The sequence below is a fragment of the Terrapene carolina genome, unplaced genomic scaffold (genome assembly GCF_002925995.2).
Source record: "Terrapene carolina triunguis isolate 2854851 unplaced genomic scaffold, T_m_triunguis-2.0 Scaffold130, whole genome shotgun sequence".
Classification (NCBI taxonomy): Eukaryota; Metazoa; Chordata; order Testudines; family Emydidae; genus Terrapene; species Terrapene triunguis.
Genome location: NW_020664481.1, coordinates 18,798,229 through 18,825,660, shown reverse-complemented (window position 1 = coordinate 18,825,660; position 27,432 = coordinate 18,798,229). Strand labels below are relative to the sequence as shown.

General features: G+C 41.4%; 1 protein-coding gene across 1 annotated transcript in view; it reads right to left on the bottom strand.

Annotated features, from left to right (window-relative positions):
* The window catches only part of SLC13A3 (solute carrier family 13 member 3), a 41,600-nt gene that overhangs the window by 1,710 nt on the left and 12,458 nt on the right, over window positions 1–27,432 (bottom strand). The window contains exons 3-12 of the mRNA XM_026652727.1: window positions 27,187–27,350; window positions 21,851–21,917; window positions 20,890–21,075; window positions 17,518–17,643; window positions 13,345–13,440; window positions 10,909–11,013; window positions 9,690–9,787; window positions 8,704–8,816; window positions 8,195–8,356; window positions 5,525–5,662 (exon numbers count right to left, since the gene is read on the bottom strand). Of these exons, the coding sequence (XP_026508512.1) occupies window positions 5,525–5,662; window positions 8,195–8,356; window positions 8,704–8,816; window positions 9,690–9,787; window positions 10,909–11,013; window positions 13,345–13,440; window positions 17,518–17,643; window positions 20,890–21,075; window positions 21,851–21,917; window positions 27,187–27,350 (1,255 nt within the window). The remainder of the gene's footprint in view (window positions 1–5,524; window positions 5,663–8,194; window positions 8,357–8,703; window positions 8,817–9,689; window positions 9,788–10,908; window positions 11,014–13,344; window positions 13,441–17,517; window positions 17,644–20,889; window positions 21,076–21,850; window positions 21,918–27,186; window positions 27,351–27,432) is intronic.

Sequence of the window (27,432 nt, the reverse complement as noted above, 5' to 3'; positions counted from 1 at the left end):
AGGAACCACGCTTGCCAGCCCTGAGGACTGACTGCACATGAACAAACATTACAATAAAGAGGAGTTTCATTAACATTTCATCTGGATTTTCTCAAGCCGGGGACCCCACTCCCAAATGCTGACTTAGGTCCTCATCCATCAAAGCACATGAGCTTTAGCACATGGTTAACTTTAAGCACATGAGTAGTCAACAAAACTGTTCTCATACTTAACACATGCTCAAACACATTGGTGAATTGGGGCCTGATCCTGTGCCAGTGGTATAAATGAAATTTTAGCCATTGTTGGTGCAGGATCAGGGCCGGAGAGCCAAGGAGTACATGCAGCTTCCATTGCTGTCTTCACTGAAAGTTCAAAACTTTTCAGGATCAGGCTTTGGAAAAGCATCTCTAACATCCCAGTAAATGGAGTGTGTATGTGTTTGTTTTAAGTTTCATTTCTGCAGAAGGAAAGGTTTCTCTTACAAGTCAGCTGAGCATCAGGGAACTGAGAATCCAAATTAAAGAGTCTGTGGATCAGGGCCGCCCAGAGGGGGGGGGCAAGTGGGGCAATTTGCTCCGGGCCCCACAGGGGCCCCACAAGCCCTGGCCCGGCGGCGGTCTGGGCTTCGGCGGCATTTCGGTGGGGGGTGTCTTTCAGTGCTGCCAAAGACGCGGAGCAACTGAAGGGCCCCCCACCACCGAAATGCCGCCGAAGACCCAGACCGCCGCCGGGTGAGTACAAGCGCCGCAGCTCCCCTGCTTTGCCCCAGGCCCCCTGAATCCTCCAGCAGCCCTGCTGTGAATTAAAAAGCACTTTCTGTCTTTAAGCTCCTGTTTTATTTTCTGTCTTTAAGCCCCCGTCTGTAATACAATCAGTGTCCATGTTCAGGGAATGAGTGAAACCACAGACATTTTTAGCCAATTAATACGAACAAGCAATTCTGTAAAGCTACAGCAATATGGAGGCAAAGAGTGAAAGCTGAATAAAATTAATAATCAAAGGTTAGGTGTGCACTTCTTAGAAAAGAAAACCACCAGAGCCCCTTACCAATATGTAAAGATAACAGGAGCTTGAGTTGATAAACAGCTGAATTTCAAAAGGAGTTAGGCTTTCTCCCAAAGCCTTTGCTCAGTTTTCACTCAGGCAAAACTCCCATTGGCTGCAGCCTAAGTAGAAGTGAGAAGGAGCCTCAGGACTTGGCTCACTGTTTCCAAAGCAACTGACTCTCACTTCACTCAATGCAAAGGCACAAACTCATACAACCATGGCAACTGTTAAACCTCAGTCTAAACCAGGGCAACGGGTGGTGTACAAAGGGAGAGAGAGAACAGGCTTGAATGGCCGGATGCTATTGTAGCAGCTCCAGAAGAAGGCACGTCATCACACTTTTAACCGTAAGGAGGCTGGGGTAGAGTGGGGCGAAAGAAAGTCAGAGGATGTGAAGGAATGCTGAACTCTGTTGGGCTAAGCACGTTGAGGTTATTGGGTAAGCCTGTGTCACTGAAAGGGACGTTCACAAATTGCACTTTCATTCCATAGTCACAGAACATCACAGCAAAGTCATAAAACTTGCTCCTTCTTGGGGCCAGCCAAGGGCAGGACACAAGCTTGGGAAACAAGCCGACATCCAGGCAAGCTGACCTGTCAACAAGAATGGGAGCAAACTGGGTTTCTATCATTTCACATTAAGTTAAAGGGGATGTGATTAAGGGTGACAGTCTCTAAACTGAGCCAACCCTAAAAATAACGATCAGCCCCTCCCATAGATAAAATCCCAACTTCTCAACTGAGCCATAGACCCGGGTGCATGCACATAAACTTTCCTCTTATTCCACCTGCCCGCTGTTTGGTGAGTGAGCAGCATATTTAAACATAAGAGTGTAAGATCAGATCCCTGCTCAGCAACATGAATCTTTTAATCTCTGAAGTTCCTCTTCTTTAACCACTTTGGCACTAGCCCTTCACCCTCTGGCTCCTTTGCGAAAGGCTAATCCAGGCAGCTAGATTCCCATGGCTTCCAATAGGAAAAATGAACCTCATCTCATTGCATGCAGCAGCCACTGTTGCAGAGCCTTAAGGATTGATCCTATACAGGACAAAGTGTGGCACATATTACCACAAGGTAAAATTTGCTGAACAAGATGTGGGGGGCACAGAGAACCCCAACCCTGTATTAATGAGTGCTACTGTCTGAGCACCAAGGCCAGAGAGGAGAGTGAGTTGCTTAAAGTGCCTCATTAGCACAACGAGGGTCATTTATATTTATTCTCTGCCCACACCCCATCCTTTTGTTACACTGATTTTGAGAATCAGAGAGCAGGTGTGCAAAGTCATTGAGCGGTTCTGCCATTAAAGGAGTAGGACTAGCCTAGTGTGTAACCTGACTTGCCCCCACGTGGATTCCTCTGCTCATGCTTCCACTGGAGCACAATGATTTTGTGCAAGGAGGGGACACAGATAAGGAATCAAGTTGACATCCAGCTAACCTGACCTTTCAGCAAGAATGTGGTTTCCTCAAAACATCCACTCCTTTGTCTTGAAATGCCATAAACTAGAGAATCTGCCCATCCTCCCCTGACTGCTCTTCATGTACTCCTGGTGGACTGTATAAAGCACAAGCCTCTACCACTTGAGCTTAAAGGACTAAGTCTTCTAGTGGGTGGCTTTTGCAGACTCATTAACATCACATGTGGACCAGTCACTAACGGGCTGGACAGAGACCTTCACATTTAGTGTGGATTATAAAAGCAACTGGGTTTCCCAAGCATAAGCTCAGCCATGGTAGTTGCTGAATCCAGTGCTGTGAGCATGGATGGGATCATGAGAACGCTCACCTCCTGCTGCAGAACAATGAGACCTTAAGCAAAGTACTAAATCCCATTGTTGTCTGGATTTCACTCACTCAGGGCAGGATTCCTGGCAATGCTATGTGCTTCCAACTGGGCAAACTAGGTTCTGGTCCCAGATTCTCACTTTTCAGGCTGGCAGAGGCTGTAAGTGATGTGAAGCTCAGCCTGTGGGAGAGGGATTGCCTCAGGTCACTCTCCAGCAATCCCCTCTGGCTGAGGTAAAAAACAGTGCAGATGGGCTTTGGAAGTAGCTGTGTCTAGCCTTACTCCTGAAGGGGAGTAACTGCAACTCTGGGGTAAGAAGATGTAAGGAGAGGGAAATGGGGAGGAATCTTGAGAGAAGCCTACCCAATTTCTCATCACCTCCTTGCTTTTCACTGAGTGTTCTCCTTGCCCTTCCGCACACCAAGATGTTCTGTAATATTCAATCCCCTTCCTGGTGCGTTTCCCGTCACCCTTCTCTTCTGAAGGAAACTGAAAACAGGCCTGCTGTTTTCTCCCCAGTTCTCACTTCCTCATTTACTGAGTGTTTGTGCAAATGCTGAGAAGCACTGGGGTGTGGGCTGAGGCCCTGGGTAACCAAACCAACTTAGCAGCTAGTACCAGCTATCTCCAAACCAACCTACTACACTACGGAATCACATAAGACTAGGTTCCTACCAAACAGGTCTAGTGATTTCTGCTCATGTTCACCGGCCTTGAGGATAAGAGTGTGAGAATGGTATGAGAATGAAAATGGTCACTTAGTGTGGCCATCACCACAGAAACGCTACAGCCTGGGGAAGAACGTCTGAGCCATCTTCATGTGAATTCTAACCAGCTCTGAATGGTTGCATTTATAAGAGGGAGATCCTTTCCCCTATGTGACCATCTCCCCCTCCTCAGCCATTGCTTATAAAAATGATTTATTCTGCAAGTCATCAAAAAGGGCTTAGTGCACCATTAAGGGTCCACAGACCACAGGTGAGGAGTTATATAAGAGGACATATGCTCAGTCTGGAGTATGGAGATGTACTAAGTTGACTCTGATGGACATTCATAGGAGTTTTGTGGTCAAGCTCTTCTGCCCAGTGAATTGAAAACATTCCCTTGGTGCTCTTTAATGTAAGGATCTACATTAAAAAACTAATAGTAATGTACAGTGTAGGATGTAAACACTTTATTGTAACTTTGCCTTAATAAGAGTTTTTTTTTTTTTTTAAATGCCAACAAGAATATACCAGACAGGAAAACAAAGCAAAACAAACTTAATAGTAAAATCAAAAGGAGAAGTAGCTCTTAGTGACTCTTCGTTTAGGAAATAGCATGTCTCTTCATTAGTGAGGGTAATTGTTATACAGGCTGTACATTTAGTCTCTATAGAGAACTTGACAGCACATCTGAGAATTCATATACGTGTTTCCTGTTGAGTTTTGAGAGACATTAATTTTACTGCTCACTTGGAGAGCTTCATATTGTAGCTTTCTGGCTTTCCTAGACTAGTCTGTCTTTCCTCTCTCTCTGTTTCACTCTATCATCTTCCTGAATGGGAATTGCCTGGGTGATTGCTCCAAGCATATTATGTCAAATAATTCCTTCCAGATCAGAAAAGACTAAAATATTCTAGTGCAGTTGATTCGGCCAGCATCTACATCAGATACCACTGGCAGTATATCCACTTAACCAATTAAAAGGAATGTAGTAGCATGCACTTCACATAGAGATGGTGACTTTGACCAAGGCCTACTGGGAAATTTAGCTTGGGATCAGGGCCGGCTCCAGGGTTTTGGCCGCCCCAAGCAGCCAAAAAAAAAAGCTGCGATCGCAATCTGCGGCGGCAATTCGGCGGGAGGTCCTTTGCTCCCAGCGGGAGTGAGGGACCATCCGCCGAATTGCCGCCGAATACCTGGACGTGCCGCTCCTCTCCGGAGTGGCCACCCCAAGCACCTGCTTGCCAGGCTGCTGCCTGGAGCCAGCCCTGCTTGGGATGCTCAATAACTTCATGGCTTGATATTTTATTCATGATCTAGAAGATAAATCAGGGCAAAGAACCCTAGGTCACAAACAACTGCAGAACTAGTTATGTCCAACAGATGCCAAAGGTTATTTTTCACTGGAACCTGTGAAAGCCATGTAAACTTCGTTAGCAAAGGGGAAGTGCTGTAATAGAATGTGAAGAAGATAAGGTCAAGGACACTTCCATAGGAGTCATTTAAAGGACTCATGTTCACTCTCCCAAAGTTGAGAGCAGAGATCCTTGTGACAGGTCTGATCTCAAACTCAGCAAAATGGACAGCAGGGAGATGAGCATCCCCTTGTTACAATAAATTCATTTAATATCTAAAGGGGGAGGCAGAAAATGGATTATTTTTCGAGTTCGTGGCTCCACTTTTCACTTAAAGGTCAGACTCAGCTCTCAGTTACACAGAAGAAATTTGGGAGTAACTCCACTGAAAGCAGTTGAATTACTATGGATTTACATGTGTTTAATCAAGGGCAGAATCTGGCCCATTTTTACCTAAATAACACTTTCTAGATCTGACCGACCATGAATGAGGTTCTTTGCCTTCACACACTGCTCATAACAGAAACTGACCTTTGTGATTTTATTTTACAAAATGCTGATTTGGCAGCATATCTCAAAATTATTGTCTTAAAAACTCTTCATCAAGATGATTGTGTCTTCAGTGATTTCTGTACATAAAACAACTTACCATATCCTTGACCATCAGGTGTCCAGAAGAAAATGCAATTGAGTTCGGGGGCGTGGAGACTGGCAGCATGAAAGCGTATGAGCATCCTATAGTTCCTGGTATCATTAAATATAGGGGATTTACTTTCAGACGAATTGCCTTAAAAGAACAAAATTTGAAAAAAAACACTGTACATTAGGGGTTCTGAGCTACAATGGAGATACATCTAAGAATGCAAATAATTACAGCACTGTGCTTAGCAGAACTCAGTGATCTATGCTTTATAGTAGCATATCCTGCTGTTCTATGGCTAATAACATTTTTAAAGATTATTATTATGCATGTTGTGCAGCACGTACTTACACTCCTTTAGCATCTTGTTTCCAAACAGTCCAATACATTACGCAGGCCTTGTAAGCTCACTGTGAAGTGCGCAGGTGTTGTTATCCCCATTTCACAGATAGGGAAACTGAGGCACAGAGTGGGGAAGTGACTTGCCCAGGGTCAGACAGCAGGTCAGTGGCAGAGCTTGAAATGGACACCAAGAATTCTGACTCCCGGTTGCCTGTTCTAACCACTTGAATACACAATACCCAATCCTGCAGTCACAACATCGCAAAACTACTGGTTGACTAAAACCTGAGGTCTCTTTAAATGGCCTCAGGGAGCATGGAGACCCCTGTGAGGCTGAGCCAGCGAGGGTTAAGCAACCAGCAGACTGAGTGACCCAAAACCAACCCCTTAAGGCCATATTAGAAGAGTATTGAAATTGTATGCAGGTCCATTCCTTATAGATTGTTAGCACAGGCATGTTAAATAAACTACAGTCCTTGACATGGAGGCCTGTATTGTTAGAGAATCAAGAATAGATCCTAGTTGTATTTATCTATGTTTACCTTGTTAGAAGTTTAATGTGATCTAATTAGCTTGTAGATGCTAAAATTCTGTTCCTGTCTTTAATGATTCATTACGATATTCTATTGATTAAGAGGTCAAAAGGGGATATTATCATTTAGATGGGACTTGTGGTGCAATAATATTATTCTTTCATTTATCTTTGAAATTTGTAGTAAACTACCTGTAAGCTGTTTGATGGTTAATTGCCATATGCTAATGAATGCAACTAGCTACCAATGTATGCCTAGGAATGAGGGATTAGCTTTGAAGCAACAATATACATTACCTATTCTTCAACCAAGGAAGCCCTGCTGTGAACACACCTTGCTTCAAGCTATAAAGGAAGTTTTGCGTCTGATGCTTGCTATCTCAGATCTGCTTAAACTTTGACAGGGAAAATCTAAGCCTGTAAGACTGAGGTCTCCAGGTCTACTGTGGATTAACCTTGTACTTTTCATGGAAGAATTTGAACAAACTCTGCACAAGAACTGCCAATTGGACTATAGCCTTTTAAACTGATTCCAGAAGGCTTTTTACAAAGCAGCAACCTCACCATCTCTGCTGAAACTGACCTAAGAACTTTATTCATATCTGTACGTCGAATGATCTTTTAACCACAGCAACTCTCTGTCTTTTCTTTTTATTAATAAATCTTAATGAATAAGGATTGGCTATAAGCATGTATTTGGGTGAGATCTGAAATATTCATTGTCCTGGTGGGTAATGTGTCCAATCTCTTGGTAGAACTTTATATACAGTGAATAAGGTTTTTAGTAACCCTCACTATATTAGTGTTGGCTGTCTGGGTGGGAGCCAAAGGCTGGATTGCTTAAAGAGAACTGTATTTTGGCTTCTTGGTAATCAGTAAGGTATTACAGGAACTGTTTGGTTACTGGCTTGGTGAAATCTAATTATAGAATAAACCACCAGTTTGGGGGATCATCTGCCCTATTCTTTGCAGTTTGCCCTGACTGTGCTATCTCAGTATAGCCCCTCCAGGGACCCTGGTCACAACCCTATACAGCTGGATGGGCCAGCTGAGATCCTAGAGACTACTGGGCCTAGTATGCAGAGGCGTGAGGTGACCCCAGGGCTGCTCAGATGATTAGTGCATCATCTGCAGCTGATGGAGGCCAGGCTGCTGCAATAGAGTGAAATGTTTTCATAGGGTACCTAGACTGTGAAGTACATGGGGCTGACTGTAGTAATTTGTGAATACTATATGTGACCTGGTTATCAGGATAGTTACAGCGTGGCTATATTGGGCTATTGGTTAATAGCAGGGTTGTTAGGAAACTAATAGGACGGCAACACTATGACTCTTGATACATAACATAGGGGGATCATTAAGAGACAATGCCTGGAGCTATTTAACTGTGAAGATGCTACATCCAGGCTCCAGACAAAGTCACCAGACTTGTTTTGCCAAGGGGGTCAGATGTAGCAAAACCTGCCAGGCCCACACCCACAGGGTGGTAGGGCTTAGGGTAAGATAGACATGCGGGAGACCTTTTGTCATGTTCAAATACTTGTTCTCTTATGTTACGCTTTATTCCTGCTGTTCAGACAAGTCTGTCTGTCACTGTGGCCACCACAGGGCACAAGCCCCCAAAAGGAAGAACTGCAGGGGCTGAACCCAGTCAGGCCTGCTGAGTCATCATGCTGATACACAAGGTTCTGTAGCGCAGGGCCTGGTCTGATAAGGTAAAGGCACAAGGCCTACCACCTAAGGGTGTGCGCTGAGAGAGACCACAGAGGGGTCAAAGCTGGCCCCATCATGGTGACGTATCTTACCAATTCTGCCAGGATAGGCAGGAAGATTATAATTGTGGCCGTGTTGCTGGCAAACTCTGTGAATAAGGCAATCACTATTGTGATAAGCACGACAGCCACCGCCGGCGGCACGCTCTCCAGGGGATGCAGGTGGCCTCCGATCCAGACAGACAAGCCTGACTCCTGCAGCGGGAGAGAAAATGCAGCAGGTTTTATATCTGAGTTCCTGCATTTCCATGCAAGACTCAGATCATTTCGCAGAATTGCAAACTACATATAAATAGAGATCACTTCGCCCACCCACCTCTGAAATGCAGCCACCCTGAGGTGGGCGGGGGAGGGGGTGCATGTTATAGCCCTTAGATGTCAGATCCAGTCACTCAACTGCCATACACTGCAGGTGCAAAATTGCAGGTGCAAAATTGCAGGAGCAAAGTCAGAAGCCAAACTGATACCCTTTTAAAAAACATGGGCATAGAGTAGAATGACAGCAAGGTAACATTGATGATGGGCATCACTCCAAAAACTACCTCACATCCTTTTGCCATGGCAAATCCTCCACCGAGCAGCAAGATAATGTTCCAAGGTACAGTCTCTTGGGCCCTTCTCCAAGACAGCAAGGGCGGATTCTCAGTGTTTGATGCTAGACAGAGATCCCCACCAAACACACACACACAGATTAACAAATAACTTGTCATCTGATAAAATAGCTACGTTACTCACTGGTGTCAAAGTTAGCTGATGATCACTTAATAATGAACACATGGATATTTCAATTTCAATTAAACAGGCAGTAAAAAAGTTCTAGCAGTTAAGGTTTTCTTGGGCTTTTTCTCAGCTGGTTTTTTTATTAACATAAAGGACAGTTTCCTTGGTGTAATAGACATAGATATTCTCCTCTCTGACATCTGGCAGATTACGGCAGGAGGAAGTTTTCTGACATTTGTAATTTTGTGGACAAGTTCATCACCGTATTAATTTTCTACTTGCAGCTCAGAGTGGTAGGAGCTTTCTAGGAAGGAAATTGCCGTGTCTCCCCCAGAAGGTCACTTCTGAATAAGAACTCAATTGTTGTGTCATATGGAAAGGTAAACTGGTAGGGCTGTCATGTTCTGTGAACTAAGAACACCCACATTTCACCCAATGGGAGTCTGAGGACCTGCCCGGAGCCTGAAAGCAACACCTAATTTGCATGAAATGACGTAATGGCAGTTGCTTTCGTTTTGTGCTGCTTTGCTGTAAGATGAGCCCCATGGGCTTCACAAGCTGCACGTTCAATTAAAGATGAAGGTGGCCATAGCCATATGGGTAACATTTTCATAAGTGACTCAGGCACTTAGGCGCCTAAGTCTCATTGAGAGTCAATGGGACCTAGGTGCTTTTCAAAATGTTACCCCATACCTGCTGACTGAGTACCCTGCCTTACTATTATGTGCTGAGCTCCTGCAGTGTGCTCACCTTATAGAGAACACAGAAGAAGGGGACAGAGTCCCTACCCCAAGGGCTTACAACCTACCTTTTAAGTCAAACCACCATTTACAGGATGGTCTTTGTGAAGGGAAGAAGAACAGTATGGTCACTATGGCGACTCCAGTAACCGCATCTGAGACAAACCTGTCCAGGAGGAGCAGAAACACTTGTAAGCAGCAAAAGTCTTGAGATTTGTAAAGTTTACAAAAATTGGGATTTACCAAAGAGGATTAGGATTTTGCATCAACAACACTCATTGTTCATGATTCATTTTTTTTAAAATTCCCCTCTGAGCTACATTGCTAAGATTGGCTGTGACTCCTTTAGAAAACTGATCAGAGACACTGAAAACACAAAAACCTGGTTTTAAAAAAACAGGGAGGGGGTGGCAGTGCTGGCTGCTCAAATGACTGAATCACTTTCCGTTGTTAGAGTTTGTGAGAAGAATACCGATTATGGAGGTCCGGGGAGATTGCCTAAGCTGGTTGCAGGGAAGTAGAAAAATCAGATCATTGGCCTTTTTTGGTTATGATCTCTTTGTAAAATGCTCAGCTTCTAAAATGAAGAGCGTGATATAAAAACTCTAGGCCCCAATTCAGCAAAGCATTTAAGCTTTAACTTTAAGTAACTATTAAATATTGAGAACAAAATTAATCTGTGAAGTATGTACTTGATTCCCATTAGAGCCAAGCATGTGGTGAATTCCTCTTCTGAATATGAATAGTCTGTTGAACTGTATCCCTAGAGAAATAGAGCTGGGCTCTTTTCTGTGCAGAAACAACTCACTCTCGCTCCATGAGTATTATTATTATTGCCTTTATGGTTCTTAATCTTTGTCTTCACATAAGAAAGGTCTGGATGTCACAACAGAGAAAAGGTTGCAAAGCAGAGAGAAAAGCACTAAGGGGTGAACTCCTGCAGCCTTTATTCAGCCCAAACCCGCACTGAACTCAATGGCCTACCCAAAGACTTCAGGACTTGGCCCTAAATGTATCAATAGGCAACATTCCCAGAGCTCAGGCCACAAGGCTGTCAGGAAATAGATGTGAGCATTTTCAATACTAACATCCCACTAGGCTTCCACTACCTCCTCTTGGAAACATAAACAATTAAAATGGTTCTAGAGAGATACATAAGGCTCAGCTCCATTTACTCCATGAAACCCGGACAACAGTATAAACAAGGACAATGGAAAACACAGGGATCTCAAAAGCCTGGAAATACTATTGAAAAAATGTTACAATGGATTGAAAATAGAATCTTACCCAGGAGTGAATAAACTTGCCCAACCTGGGATGAATTTTGGGTCCCGGGAGAACAGCAGGATTGCAAACAAGCAGAAGAGGAAGAGAACTGCCCGTTCTGCAAACCTAAGGTGTAAGGAGATGCAATTAAAATCTAGTCATGCTAATGAAGTGAACATGAGTTACCTTTCCCGGGTCACCTTTAACTGCTAGTGATGATTTCACTACATTTCAAGCCTTAGCTTAGAAAGGTGAAACTTCACGCATGACACATGGGGACTTTCCCTCTCTGAGAGCAGAATGTAGACTGTATCCCCTACTGACGGTGTGAATAACTGAGAGCTGATGAAGGAGGGGATCTTCCAATTGCAGTAACATCTGCTATTGTTAATATTTCTAGTAAGGACCCGGGGGTAAAATCCTGACCTGAATGAAGTCAGTGACATAACTCCCATTGACTTCGGTGGAGCTCGGATTTGACTAAGACACGTCCAAAATATTGCCTTAAAACCTCTCAAAGACACAAGGAAGGAGGGATACTTAAACCACTGAGAAGAAATTACTTGGGTTGAATTTAAGCTAATCAAATTTGTAGCACATGGCTTAATGGGCTTTCTCTGCTCCTAAAACTCAAAGTGGGACTTTGATTCTTACAATGACATTTTGCAGGCTGGTCCATAATGTACTGAAGGGAAAAAAATAAACCAATTTCTTTCATTTAGCGCACACAAGAATAATAATTAGAATGTTTGTTTGTGCTGCGCTACCTACATCAGTGAACCCTCGCAATATCTCTGTGAGTAATGCTGGGCGATTATTATTTTTTTTGGCAACCAGTAAATTCACTTTAAAAAAATGCATTTTGGGGGATACTGAAACTATCAGTGAATTCAGGTCAAATTCAGCCAATACTTTTGGCAGAATAAATGGATTATTTTCCCCCCAAAAATAGTCAAAATGGTTTACTTTGACCATTTTGAAACAAAACATTGAGGACTTGTCTAGACCAAGAGTTAATGTGCAGCAAGCTGGTGTGGAAAACTACAGCACACTAACCTGTCACACAGGAACTGTCCGCATGGACTCTGCTGCCACTCACTAAAAGTGCCGTAGTGTGCTTGCATCTGCTCCCGCGTCAAGGCAGTGTAGGTAAAAGAGCACTAGAGAACCTTTAGTGAGCTGCAGCAGGGTCGACACAGACAGGACATCTATACCCCAGCTGGCTGCTTGCTAGCTGTTTGTCAGACAAGCCCTTAGACCTTTTGTTTCAAAATATAGCTATATTTATAAGGATGAGAACCACCAAAAATTCAACAAAAAAACCCAAAAATAATCCATTTCAGATCAAAAAACACCCCAAAACCAAAACAAAAAGCTGGAAAAATGGGTTGTTTCATTTCAGGTGTTTTTTGATCCAAAATGAATTTTGGAGGGGTTTGGTTCCAGCAAAAAAAACCCAAAGAAATTCAGCTTCGATTTGAAACAAACAGATCTTTTTTTGTTATATTGGCCAAACTGAAACGTCCGTTGTTCGCTCAGCTCTCTCTGTGAGTATGGAAACGCTATTTTACAAATGGGGAAACTGAGACGCAGCAAAAGTAAGACCTACATTTTCAGAAATATCCACTAACTTTGGTTGCCTAGATTTTTAGTATCCAATTTGAAACAGATAGGGCCTGATATTCGATTTTCCTGCTGTACATCTTTTTCTGGCATCTCATTCTGTAAGTTTAACCATCTCTGATGCCTTTCCACCCACTCTCCGATATGTAAAAGTTCCTCAGGATTTGTTCAAAAAACTGTATTGAAATATCAATACAGATCTGGCTTAATCTAACCAAAGCCAGAAATAGCAGAGTTATGCCTGAAACGCCATCCTGGGAAGTCGAACACATCTTGTTTTCTCTTCACATGACTGATTAATAGATCTCAGAGTAATAATTCACAATGAATAATGTATTCCACAAAAATTCATCTAATTTTCTGTTCACAAATTGCCCACAAACAGATCAGAAAATAATTGAATTATATTCTTTATATTCATCATGAATCTCTTCAGCAAATAATACCTGCTCTGCAGACCATTCATAAACAGCTTTCCATGAATATTAAAAATTCACACTGTATTGGCTAGTTACATAAGTCACATGATATTGTTTCTGTTTCCTGATTAAAAGACTTACAGTGTGTAATTAAGACAGCATGAATTGGCATCTACAATTGAAAACTGGCATTTGTGGAATATTTGAGCTACATGTTTGTTATCTGCAATTATCTGCATTGGCAAAGACAGAGCAACTGAATGTTTGAGGAAAACAAACTCAAAATGGTCACACATACTAACAAATGGAAATTCACTGACAAATTCTAACAGATATCCTCAGTTTCCCTCCCCAGAAATGTTGTTTCCAGCCCGGTTGATTTCTCTGTCATTTTTGTTCCCTTTTTGCGACTCACTTCATTGGCCCCAGTTTCTGATAATCCTCCTTTATGACTCCTCGGGCTCGGTCTTCTGCATCCATTCTTATTTCTGACTTTTTCTTTCTGCAATGCCTACCAACACAGAAATCACATCCACCACTCATTTCCGCGGGTTCATATGGGAACTCAAACACTGATGTTCATGTTTACTATTCCTGCACACACCTATACAGGGCATGCACAGAGTGGCTGCAGGGAAGGCTTAGGAGGATAAAGGGTTCAGTATGGGACAGTGATTTCAGAAAACCAGTATCATATGGATCCATTTCATAATATAGTACATACTTCCAGTCTCTTAGATAGACTTCCCATCTCTCAGACAAGTTATATATAATGCCACAAATAATATTAATGACACCCTTACTCAAACTGAGTTGTAACCTTACCTGGCGTATAGACCTGTAAACATCAGTGGGACTACTCATGTAGTAATATGGCACTCAATGTGAGTAAAGGTGGCAAAATCTAGCCATTAATGTATTGGACAGTGGATATTATAGCTCGATATTCCCACCCTCTCATGACAAGACACAAATGTGCTTGCAGAATCTGTGAGCACATTCACTTATGTGCACAAACAGACATTAATGCACCCAATTGTCCATATGGCATGCACAGATGGGGTGAGCCACAGGCAAAGAGATAAGCGCTCAAGTTCTGAGCAGACGCTTTTTGATGCCTGCCAGAAACGTGGCTCTAGTTACCAACAGAAAAGATCTGGTGCTGCCTAGAAACCCTTGGGCTGAATTCTCCCTAGGTTATGAGTATGTAAATTTCATTAGTGCTCAGGATGGGGAGCAAGGTGTGTTCCTTGAGGTTGAATACACAGTTCCTGCTCAGGGCAGGTTTAATTGTTGCAGTGGTAAAAACAGAGGAAGCCACAGGAGCCTTATCTACACTAGGGCTCTCGCTGGTGGTACTATTCCCTAGTGTAAACAAGGCCAATATTTATCCTACTTTGTGTTGCCTTTCGCCCCAGGATTATGCAAAGGAGACTTTGGCCACTACACTAAAGAAGCTTATTTGTGGTAATCACAGCCTGTGTTCACAGAGACTGTTCAGAATGTAAATGAGAGTGAAGTTGTCAGATTTGCAGATTTCATCACTTTTAGCAGATGACTGCATCAGCCACTTGATTGAGAAGAGAGCAAGGTGGGAAATAAGGATCTCCCCTCCCTTCCCTTCCCTTCCCCTCCCCCACTCCCACCTTCTCAAGTCACCAGCAACTTTCTGGGCAATCTCTAATTTATGCAAAGCACTCGCTGATGATAAATATGTGAGGAATTTTTAACAACAGGGGCTGGCATTTTAATATGCTTCTCTTCATTAGCCAGGCTAAGCCTTCTAAGCAGGGAACCCTGGACTCGTACACGGTCTGACTCTTAAACAGTACGTGTGCACATGAATGATATATTCATCACCAGCTGCTTCGTGTCCTATCAGTGTCATGTGGTTAAAATACATTTCTAATACTTCCTGGGACCTTGATTACATTTGAAAAGCCAGACTTACACCGTTAGATATCTGATTCTGTGATACTAAGACTGATTAATTCATTTGTTGTTTTAAATGGATGTCCAATGGTTAGATCCTTTATAAAGATGCATGTTTGACCATCCAAAAATTCCTGAGTCTCCAATAGATATTGGGGATGTCCATAAATTACATAACACATTTATTGGTGATGTTAAAGACCCACCCACCCTTTGTAACACTAACACTGAAACAAACACACAAGATTAAGAACCCACCTACCCCCTAATGCATTATGTAATTTATGGACAGCCCCTTACACAGTACTCTGATTCTTTTAGTAGCTGCAGCTTTACTCAAGGACATCGAGACAACCCCTTGTTATCCAAAATGCTTTTGAGTAAATGCTTTTGCTGCACCTCCCTGAGTGATGGTAGTAGGTCAACAGAAACATTCTTCTGGCGACCTATAAAAACTGCATCTACGCTGGAGATTTAGGTTCGCATAGCTGAAGCATTCAGGGGTTGGATTTTTCACACCCTTACATGCCTACATTTTAAGTGTAGACCAGGCCAAAATCTGGATTCTTTAATAGGCTTTAATTTCTGTTTGTGTTTCTTTAGCTTGATTTTTCTAGGCCCTGACCCTGCCAACACTTAAGACTTGTCTACACTAGAAAGTTTAATTGTACTAGTATAGTTAGAGCAGCAAAATAATCCTAGTGTTGATACAGTTGTAACTACATAAAAGTGTTTATACTGGTATAATTTACTCCAGTTCAGGGTGGGGTGTAAGGCATCTTCATACTGATATAACTACATCTGCACTAGGGTTTAGATCAGTATAACTATATTGGTTTAAAAAAAAATCATACCCCTAACCAACATAGTTACACTAGTATAACTTTTTTAGGACAGAGAATCCTTAAATACATGACTTCAGTGGGATTACTTAAAGACCCAGTTCATCAAGGCAATTCTTAACTCTTATTGAAATCAATGGGATTTAAACACACACTCAAAATTAAGCACATGCTTAAATGCATTGCTGAATCAGACGAACAAAGTTATGTATATGCTTTCATGTTTGAAGGATCAGGGACTTACACTGGTTATTTCCTATTGCATTGAAAAAGTTACCTAGTAATTCCTATTTTCTGTGTCACTGATATAATTATATACTTGGGTAATCCTAATGTGCACCTATTTTTTTTTTCCTTTTCATTTTTTCTCCTGAAGTTAAAAACCAATAAACATTTAAAAAAAAACAAAAGCATCTCTTAGAAATTGTATATGCTCTATGCAGGATACAGAAATGTGTGTTCACTAATAACGTGTGAAAATGGAAAGAAAAAAAGAGAGGCTTCAAAATGCTGCCAACTTCTCAACAATGCACCTGATTAAAGCACATCAAGTGCAGCATGTAGTGGAAGTTGGAGAGGACGTTGCAAGTACCCAGGTTAGGGGAAAGATTTACAATAAAACCATATTACAGATTAGTTGTAGATTAACACACTGAAAAAAATCCCAGTGTTATTAAATCACTGACGTTTAATCCCTGTCACAAAGTAACCTCTCCAGGGGCCAAATTTTCAACCTTAAAATGAAATCCTGACTCCACTGAATTCAATGGAAATTTTGCCATGGACTTCAGTGGGGCCAGGATTTCACCCAGAGTCTCTAAAGACTTGCTTCTGCACTGAAGTAAATGGGAGCTTTGCCACTAACTTCCCTGGGCACAGGATCAGGTAGTAAATCTGAGCCTGCAAAACTCTGTGTTCACTGACTGCACGTGCAAATCACATTGTTGTGCGTGTCAGTTGGAGGCCAACTACCTAAGTGCCAGATTTGTGCACACAAACGCCCACGTGCACCTCCAAACGACTGTGTGCCCAACATTTGCAGGCTCAGATGTGCAGGCTAGTTAAAGCTAGCTGTAAATTGAGACCCTTGGGTGAGATTTTCAAAAGTGCTCAGCATTGGCCTAAATGCTCCCATTAAAGTCCATGGTAAAACTCTCCTGGATTTCAATGGGAACAGAGTTAGGCCAATGTTAAGTGCTTTTGAAAGTCCCATCTTTTGGGTCAGACCCTGTATTAGGGTAAATTGTCATCGCTCTGTTGATCTCAATTAAGCTATTCTAATTTACATCACCTGACGATGTGGGCCTTGATGTCGAGCCTTTGAAAAAGTAGAATTCATGAAAGGGTTTTTGATTAGAGCTGGTTGGGTAATGGAAAGAAAAACATTCACAAAAAATTTGCTTTCAGTTTTTATCCAAAAATGTGCTTCATCAATCTTTTCTGACCAGGTCTACTCATGTGCCATATTTTTAACCCTTCGCAATCTCTCCCATGAACTTTCTGAACAGAATATCAAATAATATTATAATTCTGAGCTCTGCATTCATCACTTATGGGGCAATTTCTCTTGTTATTCATCACGCTGAATTTACTCAAATAGGAGCTTTTAGCTGAACATACATGACATACGTCTAGCTTTGTATAGAACAAGTATTGACTGAGTTATTACAACATGTACAGATGAAATGTCTAAGGACCTGATCCAAGAATCCCATTGATTTCACTGGGCTTTGGATCAGGATCAGATAAACTGCTTGCTTACAATGTAGTCACAATTCGATTCAAGTATACAAATAGATTAGATATAAGAGTACCTTAGGTTAATTCCCCCGTACAGGAAACTGATCCATAGCCATCCCAGGAAAAGGAAAAGCAGCATTAAAGGAAATGCAAACACAAACCAGGATCCAAAGTTCACCACATCACACCCTGGAAAAAAACTTAGAAAATAGGGAAAGCTAATTAATCTGAGGAGTGAAACACCCCTTTCACGTGAAATGAAGGGGAACAGACATCTGAAATCAAGATCAAAATGTCATTCAAACTTTCCAGCTGCGCAGTTTTTAAAAAGGTGATTATTTGTATATCAATAGCGCCAACCAGCACCAACTGAGATTGGGACCCTATTGTGCTAGGAGTTATACAAGCATGTTGTAAGAAACAGTCCCTGCTTCAAAGAATTTAAATGGACAATTTGAAATGCCATTTTGGAACAGACCTCTCTAGATTTGCTGGAATTCCCAAATAATAACAACACTCACTATTTAGCACTTTATAGAAATTAACTCATTAATCCTAATTCATGGTAGAACCCACTTTAAGAGTGTCTAAACATGAACCTTACAGAAGAGCTCTACCCAAACAGAACCACTTTCATCCATGTCTAGGAAGAACCTTCTATGTAGATCACTGCATGGTTGAGAAATGACTGCAAGTTTACAGTGACAACACTCTATCTACTTTTTCAGATGGGGAGCCTCTTAGTGTTTAATAATAATCAAAGCACTTTACAAAGGACATCAGTATCATCTGTATTTGACAGATGGAGAAACTGAGGCACAAAGAACTTGTCCACATTCACCCAGCGGCAGAGTCTACTGAGTCCCAGTTTAGTGGTCTAGCCAATAGGCAACACTGCCATCCAGGACAGAAATAGTGTGTGCCTTGTTTTCCTTTTTCACCACATAATGGACAACTTATAAAGTGCTCGCTGTTGCCTTGGTTCATCAAAACACTTAACCATCAGAAGCAAGTCTAAGGGGAAAAACAGTTAAAAGAGTGGGCAGTTTTTCAAAGAGACATTATTAAGGGCACACAAGCAAACTATCCCACTGCATAGGAAAGATAGGAAGTATGGCAAGAGACCACCCGGGCTTACCCAGGAGATCTTCAATGATCTGAAACTCAAAAAAGTCCTACCAAAAGTAGAAACTTGGTCAAATTATGACACATGAATATAAAAAAAACAACAAATGCATGTAGGGACAAAATTAGAAAGGCCAAGGAATAAAATGAGATTAACTAGCTAGAGACATAAAGAGTAACAAGAAAAGATTCTACAAATACATTAGAAGCAAGAGGAAGACCAAGGAGAGGGTATGCTCATTACTCAATGATGGGGGGAAGACAATCACAGAAAATGTGGAAATAGCAGAAGTGCTAAATGCCTTTTTTTGTTTGTTTTCACCCAAAAGGTTGTTAGTGATCAGATGTCTAACATAGTGAATGTCAGTGAAAATGACGTAGGATCTGGGGCTAAAATAGGGAAAGAACAAGTTAAAAATTACTTGGACAAGCTAGATGTCTTCAAGTCATTAAGGCCTGGTGAAATACATCCTAGAATATTCAAGGAGCTGACTGAGGAGCTATCTGAGCCACTAGCGATTATCTTCAAAAACTCAGAAGACAGGAGAGATTCCAGAGGACTGGAAGAGAGCAAATATATTGCCAGTCTATAAAAAGGGGATAAGGAGAATCCGGGAAATTACACACCAGTCTGCCAGCTTGTCATATGGTTCAGTACCCGGAAAGATAATGGAGCAAATAATCAAGCAATCAATTTGCAAACACCTAGAAGATAATGTCATAAGTAACAGTCAACATGGATTTGTCAAGAACAAATCATGTCAAACCAACCTAATAGCTTTCTTTGACAGGGTAACAAGCCTTGTGGATGGGGGGAAGTGGTAGACATAGCATATCTAGACTTGAGCAGTAAGGCTTTTGATACTGTCTCGCATGACCTGCTCATAAACAAACTAGGAAAATATAACTAGATGGAGCTATTATAAGGTGGGTGCATAACTGCCTGGAAAACCATTCCCAGAGAGTAGTTATCAATGGTTCACAGTCAAGCTGGAAGGGCACATCAAGTGGGGTCCTGCAGGGATTGGTTCTGGATCCAGTTCTGTTCAATAGCTTCATAAATTACTAAGATAATGGCATAGAGAGTACACTTATAAAGTTTGCCAACGATACCAAGTTGGAAGAGGTTGCAAGTGCTTTGGAGGATAGGATTGAAATTCAAAATGATCTGGACAAACTGGAGAAATGTTCTGAAATAAATAGGATGAAATTCAATAAAGACAAATGCAAAGTACTTCACTTAGGAAGGAACAATCAGTTGCACACATACATAATCGGAAATGACTGCCTAGGAAGGAGTAATGCGGAAAGAGACTTAGGGATCATAATGGATCACAAGCTAAATATGAGTCAACAGTGTAACACTGTTGCCAAAAAAGCAAACATCATTCTGAGATGTATCAACACTCTCAGGAGTGTTGTAAGCAGGACACAAGAAGCAATTCTTCCACTGTAGTCTGCGCTGATAAAGCCTCAACTGGAGTATTGTGTCTAGTTCTGGTTGCCACATTTCTGGAAAGATGTGAACAAACTGGAGAAAGTACAGAGGAGAGCAACAAAAATTATTAAAGGTCTAGAAAACATGACCTATGAGGAAAGATAGAAAAAACAGGGTTTGTTTAGTCTGGAAAAGAGAAGACTGCGAGGGGACATGATAACAGTTTTCAAGTACATAAAAGGTTGTTAAAAGGAGAAGAAAAATTCTTCTCCTTAACCTCTAAGGATAGGACAAGAAGCAATGGGCTTAACTTGCTGGAAGGGAGGTTTAGGTTGGACATTAGGAAAAACTTCCTAACTGTCAGGGTGGGTAAGCACTGGAACAAATTGCCTAGGGACGTTGTGCCACTGGAGGTTTTTAAGAACAGGTTTGACAAATACCAGTCAGGAATGGTCTAGTTATTATATAGTCCTGCCTTGAATGCAGGAGACTGGATTAGGTGACCTATTGAGGTGCCTTCCAGTCCTACACTTCTATGATTCTAAGTGCTTGATTTTAAGCATATGGTTAAGTCCCAAAAACATATGAGAGTGTTTTTCAGAATCAGGACCTATAGCATTAGGGTGACAACCCACGTATTGTAGCTAAGGTTGAAGGAGCCATTTCCTTTTGAATTCCTACTGTCACTTCCTTTTTCCAAAACTTGCTTTTGAGGGCAAGAACTTCACATCCCTGGCTTCAGCCCAAAGGTGAATTTCCTATAGGAAACATGTGATGTCTTAATTTTGTAGAATTCCCTCTAATAGAAAGAGCAGATTAGCAGAGATTTCATAAACTGATTGTACTCCTAGGGACCTGGCTTCCTAAGAATTTCCTCCCATACCTCTTTAGCTGTCCTAGAAGGATGAGATTTGGTGCCGTTCCTGTCAGCGTTGCTGTACCTCCAATGCTGGCTGCATAAGGGATTGAAATGAGGAAACCTTTCCATATGTTTGCCCTGTATTCGTCCTCTTTCTTTAAATCCATGGGAACTTCAATGACAACTTCCTTCTCCTCCATCAGATCTTTGCTTTAAAACATTCCAAAAGAGACTCCATTGAAAGCCCTGGTTTAAATACAGGTGTAACCAATTCAGAACCTTGACAAAAGGAAAACTCTCAACTTTTAGCAACGAGATTAGCACTATCCCAAGGGATGTCTATGCAGAATATTGCAACACATGGGGCCTGCTTGACATCCTCATCATTCAGCTGATGATTGAGAACCACTCTGTACTGGACTGGTCCTGCGAAATGCTGAATCCCTTGACTGCCCTCAATAGGAGTTGAAGGTGCTCACACCTCCGAGGAGCCACTCAGCACCTTGTAAGTTCAGGCTGTCAAAAAAACTTAACAAAAAGTCAATACTCTTCATGTTAAAATATGAAAAAGGCTTTGATGATCTCAAGCTGCGGAGTGGCAAGAAGAGTCTATTCCTGGGGAAGATATTTATTCTACATCATTTACATATCAAACCTGGACCATCAGAGAGATGTAAATCTTGGTGATTTAAACCTGCTGCCTGACACATTTAATGTTCTCAAAAAAGCAATGCAGACACTTCCCCAGCAGCAGACACATTTCCAATCACATTTTCAAAGTGGCCTGAAAATTTGGCCTTGTGCTGTCTTGTTGAATATATTGGAGAGGGGTTTCTCTGGTCAGGCTGTTGGTAGTCGGGAAATAGAGTAACAGGTGGAATCAAAAGAGTTTCATTGATGGAATTTCTCACTCCTAAGGCTGTTTCTATCTGAGGGAATAATTTCCTCACTCAACTCTCCAATATAAACTTTATAATTAACTTACTCCTCAGTACTTGCCAGAAACTGCAGCTCAGTTGGTACAGTGTAAAGTTTATTCTGCTGTAAAGAGGCTGAAAAAGAAAGATTAGGACTTTAAAACAGTTTAAAGCATCTAGAAAAACTCTCCCTGACCCAAACAATGGAATGGAAAGGGCTGCCATTTTCAAAGAGGAAAATTCACTCCACACACAGAGAGTTCTATGCTGATAAAGCTCAAGGAGGCAGAAGAAGTAAAATCCATTCCTGTTGATCTGAGGCCAGAGCACAGGCGGCAATACAGCCCACTCCCCACAGCCACCACTACGCTCTGTAGGACGCCATGTATAACATCGCTCCAAAGATCTCTGGCAGCCTGCTCTCCCTCACCTTGACAAACTCAGCTCCTCCTGTGCGACCAGGACAGGCTACATCTGACCCAGTGGGTTTTTTTATGTCTCTAGTGACATGGATATTCTAATGCAGACTGTATTTCCAGTTTGTAATTTAACCTCTCGGGTATGTGGTGTTTATTTTTTGGTAAATTATGGTTCATTCTTAGGACTCAAAATAATTTTATCAGAATTTTTAAAAATTGTTTGGCCTTGAATTACATCAAGATTGTCCCTGTCCCAAAATCACTTGCCCCCAAAAGATGAGCTCTGAGAGGGTGAAATTTCATCCCCATGCACCACTTCACTCCCACCTCCAATCCCATTTTGAAGGCTAGAGTAGGACATAGTGGTGATTAGGCCTTATCCCAGGCCGTCTTCACATTGGTCAATTTCACCCAGAGAGCACAGGCAATTTTTAGAGCCCATCAGCCCTCTGAAAGCCACACATTCCAAAGGCTGAACACTCTCAAAGTATAGCATAATCCTCTGAAGGCCATCCCCGGGGCATAAGGCCTAGGAGAGCATGGGGGAACTTTGGATCTGACTAGCCACTTCTGCATACAGTCTCAGTGAAATGGCACGTTTGAGCAATACATTTTTATAAAACCCCATTCCCCAGATTTTTACCTGGGTCTCAAGGAGATAGTGAATTTTATTAGATTTAAGCCAGAAGCACAGTCCTTCATTATACCTGATGTTTGCTATTGTTGCTGAACATTGCTACCCTTGCCATGTTGCTGTACATTTTAGGATTCCAGAGGCCTAGGATTAGGGTTACTAACAATCAAAATGCCCTGCTGATCATCATGGGTATGGACTCAGTGCTATTTTTCCCCCGCCCCTAGATTTCCCTGCACATACTTCATCATTGCCTTACAAACATTGCCTTCTCTTACCTTCAAGAAAATGTGGTGAACTATGGGGAGAGGACACACTGGTCAAAGTCTTTGGACCTGTTTACTCGTACACTGAAGAGATCAAGCTCAGTGAACCAGGGAACTTTGCAATGTCATGTTTTACACATTGCTAATTTATGGAATCAGAGTTAATTCTCTTGGAAAACTGAGCTTTGATTCCAAGGAAGCTATGATAAAGGGATGTAATTGGAAGGAAGAAAATTAACCCATTGGTGACTGTGGACTTTCTCTCTATGGGTAAATGTCAACTCTTGAATAGAGGGCCAAACCAAAGCCTATGCACCACTTAAATCCCACTTAAGCCTTGTGCTGGCCTTTTAAATTAGAGTGTAAATTTCATTTTGTCTATTTTAGATGCTCTCAATGTCTTTCATACTGGGCACAAACCCCCTCCCATATAGCAATATGGGACGGATCCACCCTTTGACACCTGTTCACAGGCCTCCTGGGGCATTGCACTCCCAAGGCTGAGAACCCGCCCCCCCCCTTTTTTTTTTTAAACAGAGAGAGAGAGAAAAAAAGACACTGCATAATGGCCACATTCCCAGTGATTGATGAAGTCGTGAGTTATGCAGGTTATCCCAAATGTGTGCCAATAAACCCTTCATCCAGGGCTGTACTATTATACAATCTGTACAGACTACATACTTTACAGAAAGACTGCTCTAGATAAAGTTTAGCTTTAACACTATTGTGCTCTTATTAGACTCCCTTGGCCAGTAAAGACAAGGTGACTTAATAACATGAACCCAACTTTTCAGGCATGGTGTAAGAAGATCATTACTATGAACTTTTAGAGGTTTCTAAAATATATTAAAAAAGTAATTTTTGCATCCCTAAAAATGTAACATTCTGAGGGCTGATATCTCGCAGTCTGCCAGGGGGGATAACAAAAGGAAGGGCAGAGCTATGAATTCATAACTTTCTAATGATATGAAGCTTCCGTTCCTAGCCTTGTTGGACTGCAGGACAGGCCCCATGTGATTCTGAAGAAGAAAATCTACATTCAGGAGGAAACATTTTTAAATAGCTGTTTAAAGCTGCTCAGAGGAATGAAATGTTGGCAGAGATGGATTAGCAGGCAGAGAGGTGAGGTGGTCAAAGGTGCAGGATACATTCGTTATCACATGGCTCTGCAGTTGATCATGTGGATGTCATGGGGTATATATTTGGAAGTGTCAGAATATAATTAAATTAATTAAGGTTGTGTCTAAGGAATTTACAGCCAGCCTCAAAATGGAAAATTCCAGAAGTCACATGAAATCCTGTTCTCAGCAGGTTTCTAACCCAACTTTGAAAATCAAGGATAGTTGGATATTTCATGGAAGGACAATTATCCAAACACTGTTAAACCCAAGTGAGTCATTCAAGCTTCAACTATCACTTACTATTTACCTAGTTTCTTATAACGGTACCCATAAATGTGGTATCTTCTATGGGTGAACACTAGTCAATACCTTTAGCAATCTATGGCCTTGATTCCACAAACACTTACTTACATAGCTGCATTAGTTTATTCACATGAGTAAAGATTAAGTGTTTCCAGGCTCAAGGCTTTTCTCATCAATTTTTTCAGACCATTATATATATACACATATATATATGATCAGTTTGTCAGTCATATACAGTAATTTAAATTATTCAGCTGCATATTAAAAATTTCTACAGGTAATTTCTTAGCCTTTGAGATCCCTTCTGAAAGACAAATGCACTTGAAAGGTACAAATTCTTTAATATATTTTCCCAGCTAAAATGTTTTTTCCAACAGCTAGACTAATTTTCTAGCCTCCTAATTGTTTTTAAATGTACCCATGCAGATTTGCACATGCACATCATCAGATGTCATTCTTAAAAGCAGCTCAAAATGGAGCCCATTTTGCAATATTCTTGCTCATCTAATTTTTTGAAATGTATAACATTATACCTTGGAAGTCTAAAATGAGTGTAGCTCATTCCAAAGGTAGCGTGTAAATTGTTCGTTTCATGCAAGCTGTGCAAAAGTTGGGCAAAAAACCTAAACCTAGTTGTGAAACCAATCCTGGTGTCAAGCCAAGTTTCAATAACAGATAAAACCTTAAGGAAAAACCTGGTTCACAGTTCTCTTCATCTTTCTAGACACAAACCAAATTCATTGTTCTTGACTGAGAAATTGCTTCAAGATTTGGTGTTCATTCAAGAAATTCAGCTTGCATTGTCCAGATCACAGATGAAGCTCCCATTCTATTTTCTAAATACGAGGACGAGAGAAAAGGGCAAATCTGTCTTGGCATTCATATTAGAGCCAAATTAGGCTCCACTGTTACTGATTTCTACCTTTCTCCCAGACAAAGAGATACTAGGATATCTGCATTTTGACACCCTATATTTCAGTTGTGAATTTTTCTTTCACTTCTGCTTACTATACTGGCAAGTCTCAACTTCCAAATAAATAACAATAACAACAATGATGCAGCTAACATATCTGCAAACCATCACTCTGTTGATTCTGTGTATGTTATAGCCCTTGTCTGTCTTGTTTGTTTACATTGTAAGTTCCTTGAGACAGTATGTACAGTACCTAACACAATGAGCTACCATAGGTCCCCAGTATTAATTGTTCCCTAGGCACTACCATAATAAAAACTTATTACAAATAAATAATAAAATCAGCTCAAAGGACAGGGTTAAAGAAAGTTAAAGATCAAACGCACTAAATGCTCTAATTCTGAAAGATCACAAAAAAGAGTGACCATTAGTAATAGACTAAAAATGGTTAAAAGTTCATAGAGTAAAAGCAACAAAATGGCTTGGATCAAAAATATCTCATGATTGCCATACACTGATTGTGAATTACAACTCTGTAAGAACATGCATATGCTTGAATTCAGTTTTCTACATCTCAGGAATCAGCAGCCACCAAAAAGCCATTACTTCGTAAGGGATCCTTCTGTTTCTGCAGTTCACAAAGGCAATTAGGAGAAGAGAGAGAAGCTACTACTACCCTAACCATCATTAACAGCTTCAGCGGGGACTTCATTTCTATTTTGCTGTTTTTCATCACTGTCTGCCAAAAAAAAAAGCCTCCCTGGAAATTATTTTGTGAACAATCAAGCTACTGGGGAAGATTTTTCCCCAATTACTAAGCTCCCTGATTGAACCTTGTGCAATAGCTGTTTATTAATAATCCTTAGCATTTCTGTAGCACTAGTCCTGAGGATATCTCAAAGGTTTATAAGCCTCATTTAACCCTCTAACCCCCTGTTGTTATGTCCATTTTACAGTTGGGAAAAGAGAGGAACAGAGAGGAGAAATGACTTTTCCAGGATCATACAGCAAATCAGTGACAGGGAATCCTGACTCCAATCCCTTGCTCTAATCACTCCCACACTGGAAAAGGGTGTGTGCTGTAAAGGCTTGATCCTAAACCCACGGTAGAAAATGGCATAGCTCTCATTGACTTTAATGGTGCAGGCTCAGGGCCTAAAAAGCCAGTGAATGTCTTACCCAGAGCCCACAGATAGGGCCACTAACTGTGCAAAAAGTTATTGTTTAAAAGAGGTATTGGCTGTCTCTCTGCCTATCTAGGTATCAATATGAGTCTCATCACCATCACATCTGGGTGCCTTCATGGGACTGATGTTTTATTTGCACCATTACTTTGCTTATCAGAGCTCTGTGGGTATGTATCACCCACCCTTTCCCTTTTTGCCCCAGGACCCATTTGCAAATCAAATGTTCCACCTCACCAGGTTTGTCTGGTGAATTGGCTTATTCAATAGCTCATGGCTCCCAACGGGTATGAGGTTAACCATGGCTCATAGGAATCTATTCTGATTTGCACGACAGGAGGAGGAGCCAGGATGAAGGGAAGTGATGAGAGAGGGTAACATTCCAATGCCCTTTCACATCCATAATGAAACATAGTCTATTTAAAAGGCCATTCCAATACATATTAAACTTCAGCTAACAGGCCTGCTTTTGTCCCCATTGAAGTCAATGGAAATTTAGTCACAGAGCTCACTGGGAACAGGACTGTCCCCAGGTTGTGCAATCTATTGCGCTATGTGAGCTACCTGGATTTTCTTCATTTTCTCTGTTGAGATCCTTAGATGCTTCTTTGTCTCCAAAGAGGCTCTTCAGAATCGCATTTGCAATTGGAAGCATCATAGCAGTGGAGGCTGTATTGCTTAACCACATGGACAGGAAAGAAGTTGTCAACATCATTCCTAAGATCAGCCTGAAAGGCAGAAAAATTAAGTTTAACAATCTGTGTTTTGCAAAGTCAATTTTAGATTCCAGCAGAGAAAATCCCATGCCAC